Source organism: Poecilia mexicana, unplaced genomic scaffold (assembly GCF_051168715.1).
Source record: "Poecilia mexicana isolate PSO_F unplaced genomic scaffold, ASM5116871v1 scaffold_6, whole genome shotgun sequence".
In the NCBI taxonomy this organism is placed as follows: Eukaryota; Metazoa; Chordata; class Actinopteri; order Cyprinodontiformes; family Poeciliidae; genus Poecilia; species Poecilia mexicana.
In genome coordinates this window covers 8,912,744-8,930,378 of record NW_028263375.1, presented here as the reverse complement: position 1 = coordinate 8,930,378, position 17,635 = coordinate 8,912,744, and the positions used below count along the sequence as shown (strand labels likewise).

General features: G+C 37.5%; 2 protein-coding genes across 2 annotated transcripts in view; both read right to left on the bottom strand.

The window, feature by feature from the left end:
• The window catches only part of tp53i11b (tumor protein p53 inducible protein 11b), a 52,663-nt gene extending 49,243 nt beyond the window's left edge, over positions 1-3,420 (bottom strand). The window contains exon 1 of the mRNA XM_014983792.2: positions 3,273-3,420. The gene's annotated coding sequence lies outside the window, so the exon portion shown is untranslated. The remainder of the gene's footprint in view (positions 1-3,272) is intronic.
• Positions 3,421-7,947: 4,527 nt separating this feature from the next.
• On the bottom strand, positions 7,948-11,283 carry LOC148158633 (uncharacterized). The gene is made up of 2 exons (XM_088006716.1): positions 9,886-11,283; positions 7,948-8,004 (listed from the first exon to the last, which is right to left on the bottom strand). The coding sequence occupies exons 1-2, from the start codon at positions 11,281-11,283 to the stop codon at positions 7,948-7,950; spliced, it is 1,455 nt and encodes a 484-aa protein (XP_087862842.1).
• Between the last annotated feature and the right edge of the window lie 6,352 nt (positions 11,284-17,635).

The following is a 17,635-nucleotide window of genomic DNA, read 5'->3' as shown; positions in this document are numbered from 1 at the left end:
ACCACAGTGACATGAACAGACAGCAACATGCAGCTCGCTCTACGACGACTATCCGACGTCTCAACAAACATCTGAACTTTGTTGCTATTAGCAGGGAGAACAGAGATGGAAGCTTCACTGCTTCATCCAATTAGAAACCTCGGCCCGCCCACACAACCTGGATCTTATTCTGCTTCTTCACTGGAGGAACAAAGTGTCACTGCCGCCTTGAGAATAACGCACGATTTATGAAATGAAGAACAAGAAAAATATGTAAAAATGTGAATTGGTTGACAGAACTGCAACATTCTTATTTAAAACATAATTTGCTTCAATATTTATCTCACATAGCTCATTTTCTATGAAACAGACTTAAGTTTTTTGTTTGTGATTTTTTTTTTTTAGGGATGAACCCAGGCGCAGAGCTATGGGGAGACCTGGGGGGGCTGCTGCCCCACGTAAGGGGCCCGGTGATTCCTTAGTGACCCGGTGATTGGTTAGGGGCCCGGTGATTGGCCCCGCCCCCCGGCCCGACGCTGATTTGTTCCGCTAGTGGATGAACCGATCCACTTTTTTCACTTCCGATACCAATACCGATATCTGAGGCTTAGTATTGGTCGATACCAATCCGATAGAGAAAAACAGCCTTAAACATGGCCTTAAAATATTTCCTTTTTTTTAAAAAAAACAGACATAAATGAACTGAATAACAAATGTATTTGATAACTCTGCACCAGTAAAGCACACTCACATACACCAATAGTTTCACAAGTTTGGTCAAATATGTAGAAACAAAACAAATACAATTTGACCAGTCAGTGAATTTAGGAGAATAAAAGCCAATGTAAAATACATAAACTAATAATAGGCTGACATGCGCAACGTAGGTTTCCAGATATTTTGGGTGCAATTCATGCAGCAGAGTTTCGTTTTTTTGTGAGATTTTATTTTGCTTTAAAGTACCAACTCCATATCCTGTTGGGAGCTGTGAAGCAATCACACCCTCTGCCACAGCCATCAAGAGCAATCTCCAGAGGGCTGACGATGGACTGAGTGGAACCGGGGAGCCCCTTGCATCTGCAGAACGATCTATACCACCAAGACCCGGGAGAAGAAATAAATAATATTTCTCCCATGGCTTCAATACTTTAACAGCTTATTAATAGGTAGCTTTATGAATACATTTTGCTACAACTGGCTCTTTGAGATGTCCAAGAACTTGATGAAATTAAAATTAGCTTGTTTAGAAATCTCTTCAGCATCGTGTTTACAAAAGCTAACAAAATGCACTTGAAACTTTGTGTTAATTCTAGTTGTTTTTGTCTATTAGTCCTCATAAATAACCTCCAACATTAGTGAAAAGAACATTCAGTGCACTGAAGTATAGCTTTAAAAAACAAACTAAAGAGTTCATGTGAAATCTTTCATTAAAAATGTATATTTATTATAACTGTAGTGTTGTTCAAAAAGGAAATTCACATTCTTTTTCAGTTAAGGTTTTCTAATGTGATTAGATTTATACTTTTAATATGATAGCAAGACCTGGACAAACTTCTGTTAGTTTATTACTTAACATCTCAGAACAAGAATCAAACATGGAGAATCAACATTTAGCTTTATACAACACTAGAACTCAACCCAGAACAACTGGAACCAACATCTAGTTTTATACTTCACCAATATTTAGCCTCACTAATGCAGAGCAAACTTAAGATCCAGAGAAACCTTTATTATTTCATAAATTATAGACTACTTATTCCTATTAAACATGGGGAACCAATACTTATACCTAACTACTCCAGAGCAAACTTAAGAAACTTAAGAAACTCCTGTTCAGGATTTACCCCAGTGTAATATAAGCCTGGCGGGCCACCAGGCTTTACTTTATTCAAGTCTTTTTAAAATGTCTGCATTTTTTAAAACTTTATAGTTGGTGTTCAGGTATTAATCTTCCAATTACACATAATTATTAAGTGATATTTCCAAATTTCCTGCCAACTTTAAACATTTTTAACTCAAAAAAACAACGAGGCGCTGGATGAATGACTGAGCTAGCACCCAACCACCGGGCTTAGCAAGTTTTCTGGGGAAACCTTGCCTACTAGCTTATAAATTATGGACTTCTTATCGTTATTAAACATTGGGAACCAATATGTGGTTTTGTAATTTACCGCTTTGTCTTTCTTCTAGTTTTATTTGTATTTCTTTCTAATTCATGTGAAGCTCTTTGAATTGCCTTGTTGCTGAAAATGCGCCATGTAAATAAAATTACCTTAGCAACAAAAAACGTCAGGAAGAAAACGCCTAAAAAGATCGGCCCATGATAAACAGATCTGAAGTCTTCCCTGACAACATGAACGAACAAGCCTTGACACACCAAAGGTTGGGGAGGAAAACTGTTGCACACTCACAAAACAGCCTGAATTACCACTCCCAAACCTGGACTCAATGTATGGTCCTGTGTGTTTTATTTAAGGGTCATCTTAAACAAAGTTTAGGGAGGGGAAGTGGCAGAAACATACACAGATCATGTCATTTTAACATAAACACCGCAGCAGCAAAGCTAAGCAGAGCTCCCCTCTTCCTGCTGGTGGTTTGGTCACAATTTTGTTTTAAATGCAGCTTATTGGCTACCATGAATCAGATAAAAAAGTAGCTAGTATTTGGAATTATTTTTAGTTTTTACTGCACTAGCCAGCTTGGTTATTTTAATATTTTAAGCCACACATTTATAAATGAAGCAGAAGAGATGAAATAAGCAACAGGAAAGACTAATTGGGCATGAAAATGATGAGTACCCAGGGTAACATTTTTATCTTGGCTCCATTATAACTTCACACTTGTTGGGTGGAGTGGGGTGTTGAGGCGGCTCAGGCGTTTATTCAGAGCAAAGCTATAAAAATAGCACCGTGGAGAACATGGTCCGTGTTGTGTGTGTTGGTAATTATCGATAATCTGCTGCTGATATTCAGAAAAATCAAACGCAGCCTCACTGCTCTCAGTTAAGTTCCATCACCCAGCTGTGTTACTCTGATACTTTCCATTCAAAAAAAATGAGCAAAAAACAAACAACTCTGAGCACCTGATGAAAATAAAACCACCTTTAAACGACTTTCCAGCCATAAACATCCAGTATTAGTTACATTTTAAAGGGCGCAGTTTAATATTTAACCACAAAGATGTGGACGGACACGAAACAAAGCGCGAAGCATCACAAATTAAAAGTGTGGTTTGACGTAAAGAGAGCGATAAACACGGCGAAAACAAACGGAGTGTGAAAAAGAGCAACTTACGGCGGGGAGCGAGGCGGGATCCGGAGTTTGGTCGACGGGAACGTTAGCCGTGTTCACCCGGAGTGCGGTGGGCAGTTTGTGGGGAAGCTCGTGGAGGCGCTCCGTGCTTTCAGTCAGAGGCAGCGAACAACACACTGCCGTAATACAACACAGCAGTGAGCGGGAATAACGCGCCTGCTCTTACCGTAAAACAAAAACAAGTGCGCACAGAAAAAAAAGTGTAAACACAAATCAGATCAGAAAAAAAGAAATTTACCTTTTCATGCGTGAATTATGAGCCTTTTTATCAGGATTCTTTTCTTTTTTTTTCTCAAGGCATAAAGAAAAGGTAGGAAAAAAATTTGTATTTTTTTTTTAGGTGATCAATTGTAATTTTCTCCAAATACAAAGTTGTTATTTGAAAAATACATCAGTAGTATTGTTCTTTAGGGGTTATCTGATGTCACAATAGGTTTTTTTTACCTGCAAGAGTTGTCTACAGTAGAAGGAGGGACCAGGTCGGTTGGCATGCTTTGTTGTCTGTCGGCCATATTGGATTTAACAAAAAATCATTTCTTGCATTTACACCTGATGGCCAGTAGTTGATAGTGTATTTTGTGATGCATTAGTGTCCACTTCAGTGGTCTGTGAGCATTTATAACATAAAAATCCACGAGAAGCACAAGAAAATGGCTTTTAGATAGCTGTTCCCTGTAGAGACCACTATGCATGAAAGGGTTAATAATAGTTGCAACTTGTATCATAAAGGTTTTTGTAATTAGTTGCAGGTGCTGACTGCTGTAGGTATGAAGAATCTCCTGTAAGCTGAAGCTGAAGTACCCATGCAACCACAGCAAGAATCAGCTCAAACTCAGGACTTCCTGGCTGTGATGTCACAGTGCTATAAACAGTAACACTAAGCAGTTTGTCATAAAAAGTCACTCTATGCCCCTACAGTGTCAGAATGTATCAAATCGATCAATCAAATCTGGTTTGTATATCACCTTTCAGTATCAAGACATTTCAAAGTGCTTTACATCATAAAAACACAAAAAGGCAAAGTCATAGAACAAACATTCAACAATTGAAACATTACATTTTGGCTTCATTACGTTTCAGATTGTTGATTAATTTTTAAGTGATTATGTTTCAAAAGCAAATAGGTGGGTTTTTAATGTAGATTTAGAGGAGCTGTTTTACAGTTTTCTGGAAATTTATTCCATATTTGGGGTTAATAAAAACTGAATGCTGCTTCTCCATATTTAGTCCTGGTTCTGGGGATGCAGAACAGAACCTGAACCAGAATGTAGGGCCACATTCTCATGGCTCTACATTTTTTATTTTTGTCATTTTTGTTGTTCCTTAGTTTCTTCTGTTTAGTTCTGCCTTGTTTTCTACTTCTGTTCTTCCTTAGTGTAGTTATGTTTATTTCTTGTTTCTGGTTTTATTAGATTTGTTTGGTCTAATTATTCCTTAGTGTTTGCATCCCCAGTGTTACTCTCCTCTCCTCCCTGTCATTTTTTCTTTCTCCTCCTCATTCTGATTCACTCCCTCCTCACACCTGCAATCAGTTTGCTCATCAGCCCAGGTTCACTGTTCCTACCATCAACCTCACAGTATTTAAGCTCCTCATTGTCAGTCACTACTTGCCGGTTCGTCTCGTCATTTTACTCATTTATCCCTGGTGTTATTGTGACATACCTGCATCTAAAGTTTGACTTTGTTTTGGATTTTATTTTTGTTTCCTTGGACTTTCACATTCTTGTAAATTTGATTCTTTGTTTTTTCATTAAATATTCACAACTCAACTACGTCTCTTGCCTGCTGCTCTTGGGTCCAGATTTAAACAAACCATGACAGGAAAGCAGCTCTGCTTATCATCCAGAAAACACCATTCCACTGTGAGACATGGTGCTTATTCATCTTTGATTAATGTGTTATATTTAAACCATATAAATGCAAGTTATTTCTTCTTCAATTGTGTAAAGGTGAAGAAATGTAATAGAGATTTTTGCTTTGTTGTTTTTGTTTGGCGAGGTTTTAGTGTGGACCTGTAACAGAGATCTCTGGCACTGGTTGACTAGAAACTCTAAAGTGATGAATAAACAGAAGATGAAAGGCAAAGCCACTTTTCCTGTCCACCATGCAGTAAATCACAGCATACGGTATTTACCTCCTCATGTTTGGATGAAACGTGTGTAGGAGAGACTGTGTAGGTTAACTGAACATGACGATACTTTTCCCATATTAATTATCTCACAAACCATCCAGACTGACCCAAGGATCTTTAGTAAAAGAGGTCTTGACAGTTTTACAAAGTGAGAAAAAAAAACAGCCTAGCAACTTCTTACACTGTAAAACATTTGAGCTGCATTTAGTTGTGTCTACTCTCTTCAACTCTGTAAGTCAAATAAATTTATCCAGTTTTAGGTTTTGAACCTAAATGTGAGTTTGTGAAAGATAAACTTGCAGCAGTAAGTTGTGTTAACTTTTTATTAATTTAGTCAAACCTCCAACAGTTGAATAAACTGAGTTTTTAGGTTTGCACTTAAAAACTGAAAGAAGAGAAAGACAGGAGTGGGAACTATTTCCCAGAATGCTTAGCAGCATGTTTCTGTCTCCTGAGGTGGAAGTGCGTTACGTTGATCTGACTCTGGTGTTTTATTAAGGCAAATGTTCATTTTAATGCAATTCTCAGTCAGCAAAGCTTGAGGATAATGTCCTGATCTCACTAAATGTTTCTGAGCTGAATTCATTGGGATGTTTAATAAAATTCATCATCAGATCAGAACTTTTGTTCAAACAAGAATTTAAATTATTATAAAGTAAAATAAGTATTTATTTTAACTTGATATTGTGAGTAAATAATAGAGAAATGTGGCTCTTTAACCAGGTGAGGGCAGTTTGTTTTTCTTGCATATTGTGAAATAATTATTTGGTTTAAATTGCAACATTAAGTTAAAACTCACAATTCAAGATTAATAAAGTTAAAAAACAGTTTAGACAACTTGTCCCTTGTTGTTAAATCAACTTCATGAACTTTAATTTCTGAGTTAAAACCAAAACAATTTTCTTGTGACTTAAACTGCATTTTCCAGGCAGCAGGTGGACTTTCATTTTCAACTTAAACCACCTTCAAATGTTTTACAGTGTAATTCTAAAAATGGACAACTCTATGCTTTAACAGTTCACATAACATTTGAAGCAACAGTAAAAAGTAAAAAATGCATATTTATGGAAAGGTGGAGTGGTTTTTCTGTGATCTCCTGTGTTTGTAACAGCATCCAGGTGCTAATAAAACAAGCTGCTCAGCTTCGCGAAGGGCTGCTGCTTTACTGCTGGAGAAAATACCACTGAGGATTTGCTGGATGTTGGCAACAAGATGAAGTGGCTCACATTAAATAGAGCAGCTCTATGGCAACATAAATAGATTTCTCTGGGCGAAACGGCTCTCTGTATATGTTAATTGCAGGTGGAGGTGGGAATAAATCTTGTTTTTTTTTTGCACATGTATATTTTTGGATCTTTTTTGACGCCATGACCAAAAGGGAATATCTTTGTGTGCCAGTTTGCGCTCTGATCTCTTTCACTCTTTCGTCATCTGTTTTGATAAATGAAGATTGTCCTCAGAGGGAGACGCAGGATCGTTTTTCTGAATTGTGGCTGAGTGGGCTGCACCTGAATGTTCCTCTATCAAAAAGCTATTTGGGCAATATTTCAAACAAAGATGTCCAACACGAGCATGAAAAGACGCTCTTTCTTTTTAGAATAGTTCCTGTAACGCAGAAAAAATTAGAAGGTGGATAGATGGATAAATGTTGGAGATGAATAGAACCGATTTAAGGAGGAAAATATGTGAAATTTTAGAACAAAAACATCCTGAGTTGGAATGTTTTCATTACAAAATTAGCTTGGAGACGCAGAGGCTTTGATGGTTAATATTTAACAGAGCTTTGCAAAGTATTCATGCTCTTTGAACTGTGTCACATTTTGTCACATTACAACCTCAGACTTCTGTGTTTTTTATTGGGACAAAGTACTCTATCTATTTGTTTTATAAAAGCAGAAATTAGAAATTGGTTTGCAGGTGAATTTAGCTGATGGTGAATGACTCCAAAGGTTTGCACACTCTGCAAATCTGTCAAAACAGGAACTCAAAGCAGCTCAAGATTTTTGAGATTGCATGAAGACAATCAGTGAGAATGAACATAATGCTGCCACCACCATTGTTTCCTGTTGAGGAAATTTTCTTCCTCACATGATATTTACACATAAAACATTTAGTTTTAGTGTCCTCTGACCACCCAGTTTCTTCCACGTATTTGCGTTGCTAATGCTCTTGGTAGACCTACAATGAAGTCCAACTCTTTCCATTTTCAGCTAGATTGACTGAGCAGAGAGATATTTAAGGCTTTGGATGTTGATTAATAAGCCAACGCTGCAGAAATTTACAAATTACCTCTCTGTTCTTTTCATTAATGACCAATTTGTTGACAAATGTTCCCTGAAAAAAATCTGAAGTGCAATTATGCTGAGATTAAATTAGTGTTTAGAAGGCAACTTCTATACAGTTGCCTTTGCAAGTTGCAAATGTCTCTTTGCTACATTTGCAACTTCTGAAGGCAACTGGTTGAGCTGGACATTATTTAGGGTTTGTATATTCGCTCTTAGAGGTGGTGGGCTCCCCAGAACTGGATCACTGCCCTTTAGGTACCTCAAAGGGTAGGCACTCTCGCTCGATGTCAAACACCATCTTCAGCAACAGGGACTATCTTTTAATTGGTGTATGGTGTTATCGGTGTGTCCAGGACAACACCTAATTGTTTTGTATGTACTGTGTGTGCTGCATAGAATATGTCCAACATATTCCGGTGGGTGCAGGTTGCTTTCTCTGAGCGGGCCCAGATTAAGCTAGTGGTGATTTGTTATGTTGGTGTTCAAATTCAGATTGGTCAGTTTTTTAGGAAAAAAAAGGATAAACAGTTTTCGGTTCGAAGTTAAGATTAGATTAAGATTAGGAAAAGAATGGCATATTGAAGAATTAGGATGGGGAGGTCATCCAAGAATTAAACTCAAGACAGAGGAGGGTTGTATGTGGGGTTAGGTTTAAGAAACCGAGTTTAAGAGTTAGGATGAGGAGGGAGGGGTCAGGAGGTCAAGAGGTAAAGTTTAGGATGGAGGAAGGGTAGGTTAAATTTAGAAAAGAGTCAAGGCCTTAGGATGGAGAGGGAGGGATCACAAAAGTTAGGTTTAGAATAAAATAGAGGTTAGGTTAGTTTTAGAAAATGGGTTGGTGGGTTAGGATGAGGAGGGAGGAATCCAAAAATTAGGTTGAAATAGATCAGGGGTTAGGTTAGGTTAAGGAGAGAGGATTTAAGGGATTAGGATGAGGAGGGAGGGACTAAGAGGTTAGAATTGGGATAGAAAAGGGTGGTTAGGTTTCAAAGAAGGAGTAGAGGACTTAGGAAAAGGAGGGAGGGATCGGGAGGTTAGGTTAAGGATAGAAGAAGGTTAGGTTAGGTTTTAGAGAAGGATTTAAGGGATTAGGATGAGGAGGGAGGGATTAAGAAGTTAGAATTAGGAGAAAAGGGTGGTTAGGTTAAGAAGAAGGAGTTAAGGGTTTAGGAAAAAGAAGGAGGGATCGAGAGGTTAGGTTAAGGATAGAAGAAAAGTTGGTTAGGTTTTAGAGCAAGGATTTAAGGAATAAGGAGGAGGAGGGAGGAGGGAGATGAAGATGTTAGGTTTAGGAAAGGAGTTAAGGAACTAGGATGAGTAGGAGAGTTGGGTTAAGTAAACTAAGATTGTTTAGGGTGGGTTGAGAGTATTTACAGTAGGTAGGTTAAAGGGTTAGATTATATACAGGATCAAATATTTGTTTTCTCTAGACCAAATTAATAACTAGATGAGAAAAATTTGTTAGGGATCTGAAAAATTAATAAATTTTAATCTTATCTAACGTTAAGATTCTTTGGTGTTCCCCATTTTTTAGTTCAAATTTTTTATTGGAATGTTATTGTTTTTGTTTACTTTCTGCATTTATCATTTAATTTGTGGTTAGGAAAGTACATGTAAAAAATGATTCTTTCTTCCACATATTGTTTTTGTTGTTATTGATGTTAATGATATTAGATAAATTATCCTTATTTTTTGAAAAGGGGAAACTCCGAATAGGAGAAACCAAGGTTTATTATTAATGTGGTTTCTAAAATAGAAATTTGGGTCAAGATAAGGTAGAACTAAAATAATTGTTAGTGAGAAAATGAGAGGAAATGGTTGGGGAGAATCAATTTTTTGGGGTTTGTGAATTTAATTTAATTTTGAGTCTATCTTTCGTTGAGTCCTTTTGGTGCTTTAGTTCCTAATCTTTTAATCCAAATTCTTTCTTGAATCCACCTTTCCCTTTTGGACCAGTTTGGATTGTGTTTCCTGAAATGCCGAATTATTATTGTTTCCATCTTTCTTCCACATCTCACATTTGATTTGTGGTTGGACAGGCGCATGTGGAAAGAGTTAACTGTTTCCCCTACGTACTGCTTTTTGCACCTGTGGCACCAGATCAGGTAAATAACATTTTTTGGAAAGGGGAAATCCCAGAAGGGAGGGTCCAACGTTTATTATCGTTGTGACTTCTGACATAGGGGTATTTTGGTTTCCCTTTGTAGGAGGTATTCTTTATGGAGAATTTCGAGTGGACCAGAAGGCTTTTCAGATTAGGATTTTTCTGGGGTGCCGCGACAACTCTCCAGTTCTGACTTATTGGAAGGTTCTTTTGTAATTCCTTGAAATGTTCTTTCAAAATTCTGTGGTTCTGGGTTGTGAAATCTGAAAAGGGGCCTGTTAGTGCAATAAGGTGTGGTTTATTTTCCAGATCTTTTTTTTGGTTTGTGTTTCCCTCTCTGAATGTTTCTTTTTTCACCTTGTACAGAAGGGTCCTTGAGTACCCTCTTTTCCTAAGGGCTTGGAAAAGGATTTTTGTTGCCTCCTCCCTATCTTCTTCACTAGAGCAGACTCTTTTGAAACGAATTAACTGGGATTTCAGGAGGCCCTGAAAGGTGTGTCTGGGATGAAAGCTGTTTCGATGCAAGAGTTGGTGTGAATCTGTATTTTTGAAGAAAATTTTCATGTCCAATTTTCCAGTCTCCTTGAATTTTTCACCCTTGAATGTAATAACATCCAGGAAATTAATTTGTTCCAGATTAGTTGTGGTTTTTAGCTTAATCGAGGTGTGGTGATTCCCCAGAATCTCAGTGAACTGTACAAAATCCTCCTGACCGTGTTCCCAGAGGCCCCAAATATCATCCAGATATCTATAATAGGCCTTTGGAAGTTTGGGGCATTTTTGGAAGACCTCTTTTTCCCACTTCGCCATGTAAATGTTGGCATAGGCTGGTGAAAAGCGTTTGCCCATGGCCGTTCCTTTTATCTGCAAAAACCAGTGGTCATTGAACATGAAGTCATTCCTCTCCAAATTTATCTTCAGGAGTTCCAATAAAATTTGGTCAGGCCTTTCAGGATCTGGATTATCCTTCAGGCACTCTTCCACGGCCTCTAGTCCTTTTTCAGTTTCAATATTTGTGTAGAGGTTTTCTACATCCACAGTGAACATGAGGGTCCCCTCAGACACTGTGTGTGTGGAAACTTTTTCCAAAAAATCGGTTGTGTTTTTCAGAAAACTGGGGTGTTTCTGTGAGATGGGGTTTAAATAAAAGTCCAAAAGTTGTGCAGAGCCATAAGACTCACTGCTGCAATCAGAGATGACTGGTCTTCCTTTTGGAATTTGGAAGGGTTTGGACCAATCAGTGGGATCTTTGTGTATTTTGGGCAAGAGGTAGAAATACCTCGGTCTGGGAGGGTCAGTGCCCGTGAGAAAAAGGAGTTGTTTTTGGTTGATGTGTTTCTGTTCTTTCAATTTTTTAAGGAGGTCCTGTATTAAGATTTTGGTTTCGGGGTAGATGGGTTTTTTTAGGGGTTGGTAGTATTCCCCATCTGCCAGTTGTCTATTGGCCTCCCACTGGTAGTCAGATTTATCCATGATAACTGTCACGGAGCCCTTGTCGGCCGGTTTTATTATGATCGAGTTATCATTCTGTAATTCTTCTAAGGCCTTCAGTTCTTGTTGGGAAAGATTGTTCCTTTCGGGTTGGACTGGGATTTTTTTAGTTTCAATTTTGTCCTGCTCAATTAGTTCCAAAATGAGGGGGTGGGTCTTGTGAACTGGTGGTTCCCATTGAGATGGGGGTAAAAAAGGAGGGGGTCGGTCATTGTTCTTGTCGTTTTTGAAGAAGTCTGCTAGTTTAAGTCGGCGGTGATAGTTTTGGATTTCAAGTTTGAGTCTTTCCCTAATATTAGGGATCCTGGTTTCTGTAGGGATGAAAGTAAGGCCTTTTGAGAGCAAATGGATATCATTTTGCCTCAGGTTAAAAGTAGTAGAGAGGTTAAGAATTCCCTCTTCCAGATTTAGTTCCTTGGTAGGTGTTTCGAGACTAGTTTGCCCGCATGCCCCCTGCTGATGGCAGGAAACATACGGGCTCACCAGTTTAAAGCCTCCGACCAGTGTTCAAGGAGGAGTTTAGCCGTCGGGGTGGTCCAGTGAATTTTGTCCTCCGCTGTGTGGAAATTAATTTGTGGGATGGGTGAAATAACATGGAGATTTAATTTTTGGGAGACTTCCGTGATGACTGTGTTGATTTTTTTAAGGTTTTGTTTTTGTATAAAGTTAAATTTTTCCGAATAGTTCAATAGGGGAGTGTGAATAGCTGCAAATGGGAAGGTGTCCTGTGCCGCATTCAAAAGGGTGTTGAGAAGAGTGTGTATTTTCTGTGGATTCACTTGTCCTCTGTTGTTTATACCGAATGAGAGTACAACTTTTTTAGTTTTGTCACAGGTTTTAGTTCTTCTCAGGATGTCATAGGCATCTCTAAAGTTGCCTCCCGGGTAACAGTCTATTTGAATGTCAGGGTTGGTTGGGAGGGGCATTCTGCTAAGGTTTGAATCTCCCATAATAATTATGGGTCGGTTGGGGATGAGGTGCCAATTTTGCTTGTTACTTTCCTGATTGTAATGTACTGTTTCCAAAGGTTTTGGGGTTATCATTAAGGGTTTCAGTGGGGTCTTTAAAATCTCCGAGAGGGTTATTGGTTTGAGGGGTGTAGGGGCCTTCTTTAAGTTTTCTGGGATTGGATTGTGTTCTATTTCTGTCTCATTGTTAAGGTTTGGTAAGAAGGAGTTATCTTTGGGGTCATCCTGAGTTGTGATAGTTGTTTCCATGCCATTTGGAGTATTTTGATAGGTGATATAGGGAGTAGATTTGTTTTGTCTCCCTTTTCCCTTTTTGTAGGTTTTGTGTTCTGGTTGTGTGCTCTTCACCTTGTTCATTGTTATGGGTTGTTTTTTTTACGGTTTCTGTGATTCTCTTTCGGGCTGTGGCCAGGGTAATTTGTTTAATCCCCTTTAATTCCTTTTGGGCTCTTTTGGTGGCTCCATTTAAAATGAGTTGCAGTTTTTTCCGGGGTATTTTTTCCAGATCTGTTAAGATTTTCTTCATCTCTAATTCAGTTCGTTTCTGGTTGGCTTGGTTTCTCTGTTGTTCCAGCAGAAACACTTTAAAAGAAATTCCAATCCATTCAGTTAAGGTTTTCTGTTTATCTGGCATTTTTGAATTCTTCCTTTATTAAAAGGCTGGAAAAATTAATGTAAATAAATGTGAGAAAATTAATTCTTTATTCTTAAGTATTAGTTACAATTAGAGTTGAATGAATTCAGCTAATTGAGTGGGAGTCTTTTTCTTGTATGTGTCGCGCTGATATCTAATTAAGGGTGATTAGAGATTAGTTGTTTGATCTGCTCCTTTTAATTTTTACTAGTTTAGTAACGTTGTTAGAAACGAAAAATTTTTTCGTCTCTAAGTCGTATCTAAAAGAATAGGTGTCAAAGTAAAGGGGCCTGAATGGAGAATTTGTATAAAGTTATACTCTCCTTTATTCTGTTCTTAATGCAGTGAAGAAGCCTGATAGTTTATATTCCAAACACACGAATGATTGTATTGGAAGCACACTGCCACCATCTAGTGGTTGGAGTGTGAACTACAGCTCATTGGGCTTATTATTATTGTTATTATTATTATCATCATTATTTCAGATTTTGCTAAATTTAATAAGCTGTTGTTCTACAGAAACACAGAATGACTAATTCTGCATTATACCCAACTTTCAATTTTATTATTTTATAGCTGATAATTTAACAATAATTAGCATAAATTAGTATTGCTTGCCAGCAATAATCTGAATTATGTTGATTTATGGCACAAAATCCCAGTAAAATAAAATAAATAGAAGTTTTTGGCTGTAATCTGACAAAATATAAAACATTCTGGGGTTTTAATACTTTTGTATCATACTGTAGATTTGAACTTTTGCTTGTGCGTGAGTAAATAAAAGGCACATTTGTTCAATCAAATCAACATAAAAACACATTTAGCACTACAGATTTAGCACTATTCTTTAAGAAATACTGAACATTTCCTTAAGCGTCTAGCTCTTCTCCTAATCTATAATTTTGCTGAGGCAATATTGAGAGCGTTTAAACATTAAAACGCAGGCCATGTTTTCTCACATGCGTTATTATGACATCCATCTCGCTGATGTTTGCCAAGTTACAGGCCTCTCATGGGAAAATGTGACATTTGAGCTGAAGCAGTGATGGAGGTGGGCAATGCTGCAAGATAATGGGGGTCTTTCAGGGGATAAGAAAAGCAGGACAGGTGTGAGAGGACAAAAGACGAAGGTGCAAATATTATAGTGTGCACATGCTTTGTAAAAATTTGCTATTGAATCAGGAGACATGGGCTCTGAGAGGAGTGGGGGGGCTTGCATGTATGGGGGAAGCATGTGTGCTTTGTCTTCACCCACACTCAGACCTGTCAAACGAACGACACTCTTCTTCCACCCCCATCACGACGCAACCAATCAGGCGCCAGTATTACAAAACCAATTTCTGCCATCTTCCCATCCCACTGGGGCTGTCTGGAACAAGGTGTTTCTCCACTTTGTTCAAAGACAGGAAGCTTTAAATCCCATTTTGTGCTTTGTCATTCATTTCTTTTGTAAGTCAAGAAGGGAGCAGAAACAGCACATGCTGCATGCCTCCTTTATCTTTTTTATTATTTTCCAATAAATATGTTTATTTACAGGAATTCAGGAGAATGGAGCCACTAAGCAGTCAATTAAATCTGAAAACACGGTCCTGCCTGTGATTGTATTCAAGCCAGTCTTGTGCTGTTTCTTACTGATGTCCGTATTGATACTTAAATATTGATTCTTTAAGAACCTTTGTGCTTTAAGATCGATTCTCAATACTTCACTTACTTGAAGTATTGACAATATCTTCACGAGAGCATTTTGGAAAGTAATTAAATGATTAATATTTTTCCTAAAAGAGTTGGGTTTGATGGGAAACTACTTTTTCTTCAATCTGGTAAGAGTGTAATGAATACCGATGTAATGAGCAAAAGTTGGATGCTTTTGTTGCAGTTTCATAAACAAACATGTCCTTGTAATATTAAATAATGAAACCAGGATTTAGGACTGAGATGATTCGATTACCTCGATTATTAAAATTCCTAGAGGAAATGTTATTTGCCTCGAAGGTTCTTTAAATTATGTTTTCTTATTTAGCGCTCCGTATTCCGGCCGGATTATTATTTGTGTTGCACATCGCTCTCACTTCCGCCACTGAGTTGTTGCTAAGTGTTAGCAACATTTAAGTTCGTTTCGAGGAGGATTTAATTGATTCCTGATAATGTCCGGGCTTTTTACCGTCTTTCGGGGGATCCATAAACATCCTTAAAGTAAATGGCGTGATGACTGGAGTACCGCAGGCTTTTTCCTCCGGAGCTGCCGCCTGGTGGCCGGTTGGCAGCGAACAGAGCGCGGCCGGTGTATGACTGAACACGCCGGACGAACGCTTTCCGGTTCGTCCGAAAGTGTAGCTTTACGGACGAACCGGAAAATAAATTTACCGCCATCCCGGTCACAACAAATGGGTGGCGGAGCGCAGTGTTTCGGTACATATCTGTTATTTGTGTTTTTATGTCACGAAGGAGCAAAATCCATCGCTGTCACGGACACAAAGCTATAAATGGCTGGGCAAAGAGAGAGTTCACCTGTCAACCTGACTGAAAATTAATCCATAAACCAAAAACTGGTTTATATACATTTTTATGTCTTTGTGAGACTGCTGCGTTATTATTAAATTAATATAATTTGATATTTTTGTGTAATTTTTGTCCAGGTTAACTTTAAAAAGAAACCATTATTACGGGTTAATTTTTTTGTACTTTAGAATAGTAATTGTTAGGGATGTGATATCTAATAGTGGTAAAATTTACCAATTTTTTATTTGATTACTCTATTAATTGTAAGAATAATTGATAGAATACTCAATTACTAAAATAGTTGTTTACAACGGCCCTACTAGGATTTATTTCAGTAGGGTTATTTAATAATTTGATCTTTTTATTATTTTGCAACACAATTTTCACATATTTGGTCTGATTGTCTGCTGTTATTAAAATAGCTTGGCTATAACAAATGAGGCTGCTACCACAATTAAATAAATTGTCTTGTGTTGTAATATTTACACCACTTTTTTTTTTTTTTTTTAGATTTCCCACACATGTTTGGTGTTTTTGCATAAAATTATATTGGATCAGTATTGAATTTTACTCAGTATTGGATTAAAAAAGGAAACTAGTGGTATCTAACATCATCACTGTTTGTTACTCACAGAGCTGAACGAAGAAGACAGGAGAAATAAACACCCTGCTCAGCACAACCCTCGGGATCGTCTCGGGTCAGTAGTTTTATAACTAAAACACCTCCAAACCCTTGCAGTCACCAAGGTCTTGTTATCAGCTCGCTTGCAGACATCCCGCCTCCTCAGTTAATCGCGGTAAACAGCATTCACGTCTTTTGTTTTCCTTTTTTACCCTTTTGCCTAATCTCTTTAAAAATATGAGCTTTTCCTTGCAAAGCTTTAATGAGACCTCTTTATTTGCATTGAGACAGGAGGATGGAGCAGAATTGAATGTGAGATTCCTTTCACTTGAGGGCAGCAGTCATCCTAATAGCATCACTGCAGAAAAAAATCAATAACAACAGGAATCAGCTCGAAAAATAGCAAAAATCAGCCAATACTTTTCAGAGCTAATGAGCTCTGTGGAAACGGCCTGAACTTTTTCACCCACATATCAGTTTTCTAGACAGCATGTCCTGAAAACCTATTCCTGCTCCCCAGTCTTCTTCATTTAGTCACATTACAACTTCAGATTTCAAAGTATTATTATTTAATTTCATTTGCTTGATCAATATAAAGTAGTGCATCTTTGTGTAGTGGAAGAACAATCTGAAAAGGGAGGCATGAATATTTACTGAAACCAGATGAGTCAATACTTTGCTGCAATCAAATTTGAAAAGTATTATCTGTTATTTTGATGATTAGTTGGTTAATTGGATAAAAAAATTAGCACATTATGAAAATGTCTTGTTATTCACATCAACATGTTAAAAGCTTTAACATCAGTAGAGTGTAGGACTGATCTGTTGACTATTTTTTTTATTTTTATTAATCTATTCATTTTGGAGAATTTGAATTATGTGAAGCTAAAACTACGCCACTTGTGGAGTTTTGGTTTGAAACTATTTGCAGACAAAACCTATCTTATTATATATTTCTTAAAAGAAAAATCTGCATATTTTTGTACAGTTTTGACTTAATTACTGCTCTGAAATTTTAGTTTTTTCAGCAAATGGGCTTTTTTGAGATTGTATACTCCAGTTAGAGATGAATCGTTTATTGACTGTTATTTGAGTAATGGATTCATCTGATTAATCGTTTCAGCCCTGCTGTGATTGTTTACATACTGTTTTGTTTTTTATATAATTTTTTTGCCTAATTATATGAGTTCAGTCAGATTGTGTGGCAAGTTTTCCAGATTGACTTTGACTGGGCCATTTTAACACATAAATGTACTGTGATCTAAACTATCCCACTCCAGCTCCTGCTGTATGTTTGGGTTGTTTTCCTGCTGATGAATCTTCTCACCAATCCCAAAGCATTAGCGACCTCTGACACAGTTTCTGGATGCACTTTTTTCACTTCCGATACCAATGCAAATATCTGAGATTCAATTGATCTGATACAGAAAATCACTGTTAAATTGACTTGAAACATTTATTTTAAAAAAACAGTCATGTATATATACCGAACTACAAACATATTTGATAACTCTGCATCAGTACAGCACACTTAAATAGTATATTTATTAAAAAATATTTCATCCAGGTGACACTATTGTGTTGCTCAGTCAGCCTAAATCTCAGTGCAAT

Bases quoted from the DNA above. Each gene is read 5' to 3' on its own strand.
- LOC148158633 (XM_088006716.1), bottom strand. From the start codon at position 11,283: ATGGATAAATCTGACTACCAGTGGGAGGCCAATAGACAACTGGCAGAT. The intron at 8,005-9,885 runs GTCAGAAGTCAC...CTGTTGCTGAAG, and splicing joins GGAAACCAAAATACCCCTAT to ATGGTGTTTGACATCGAGCG.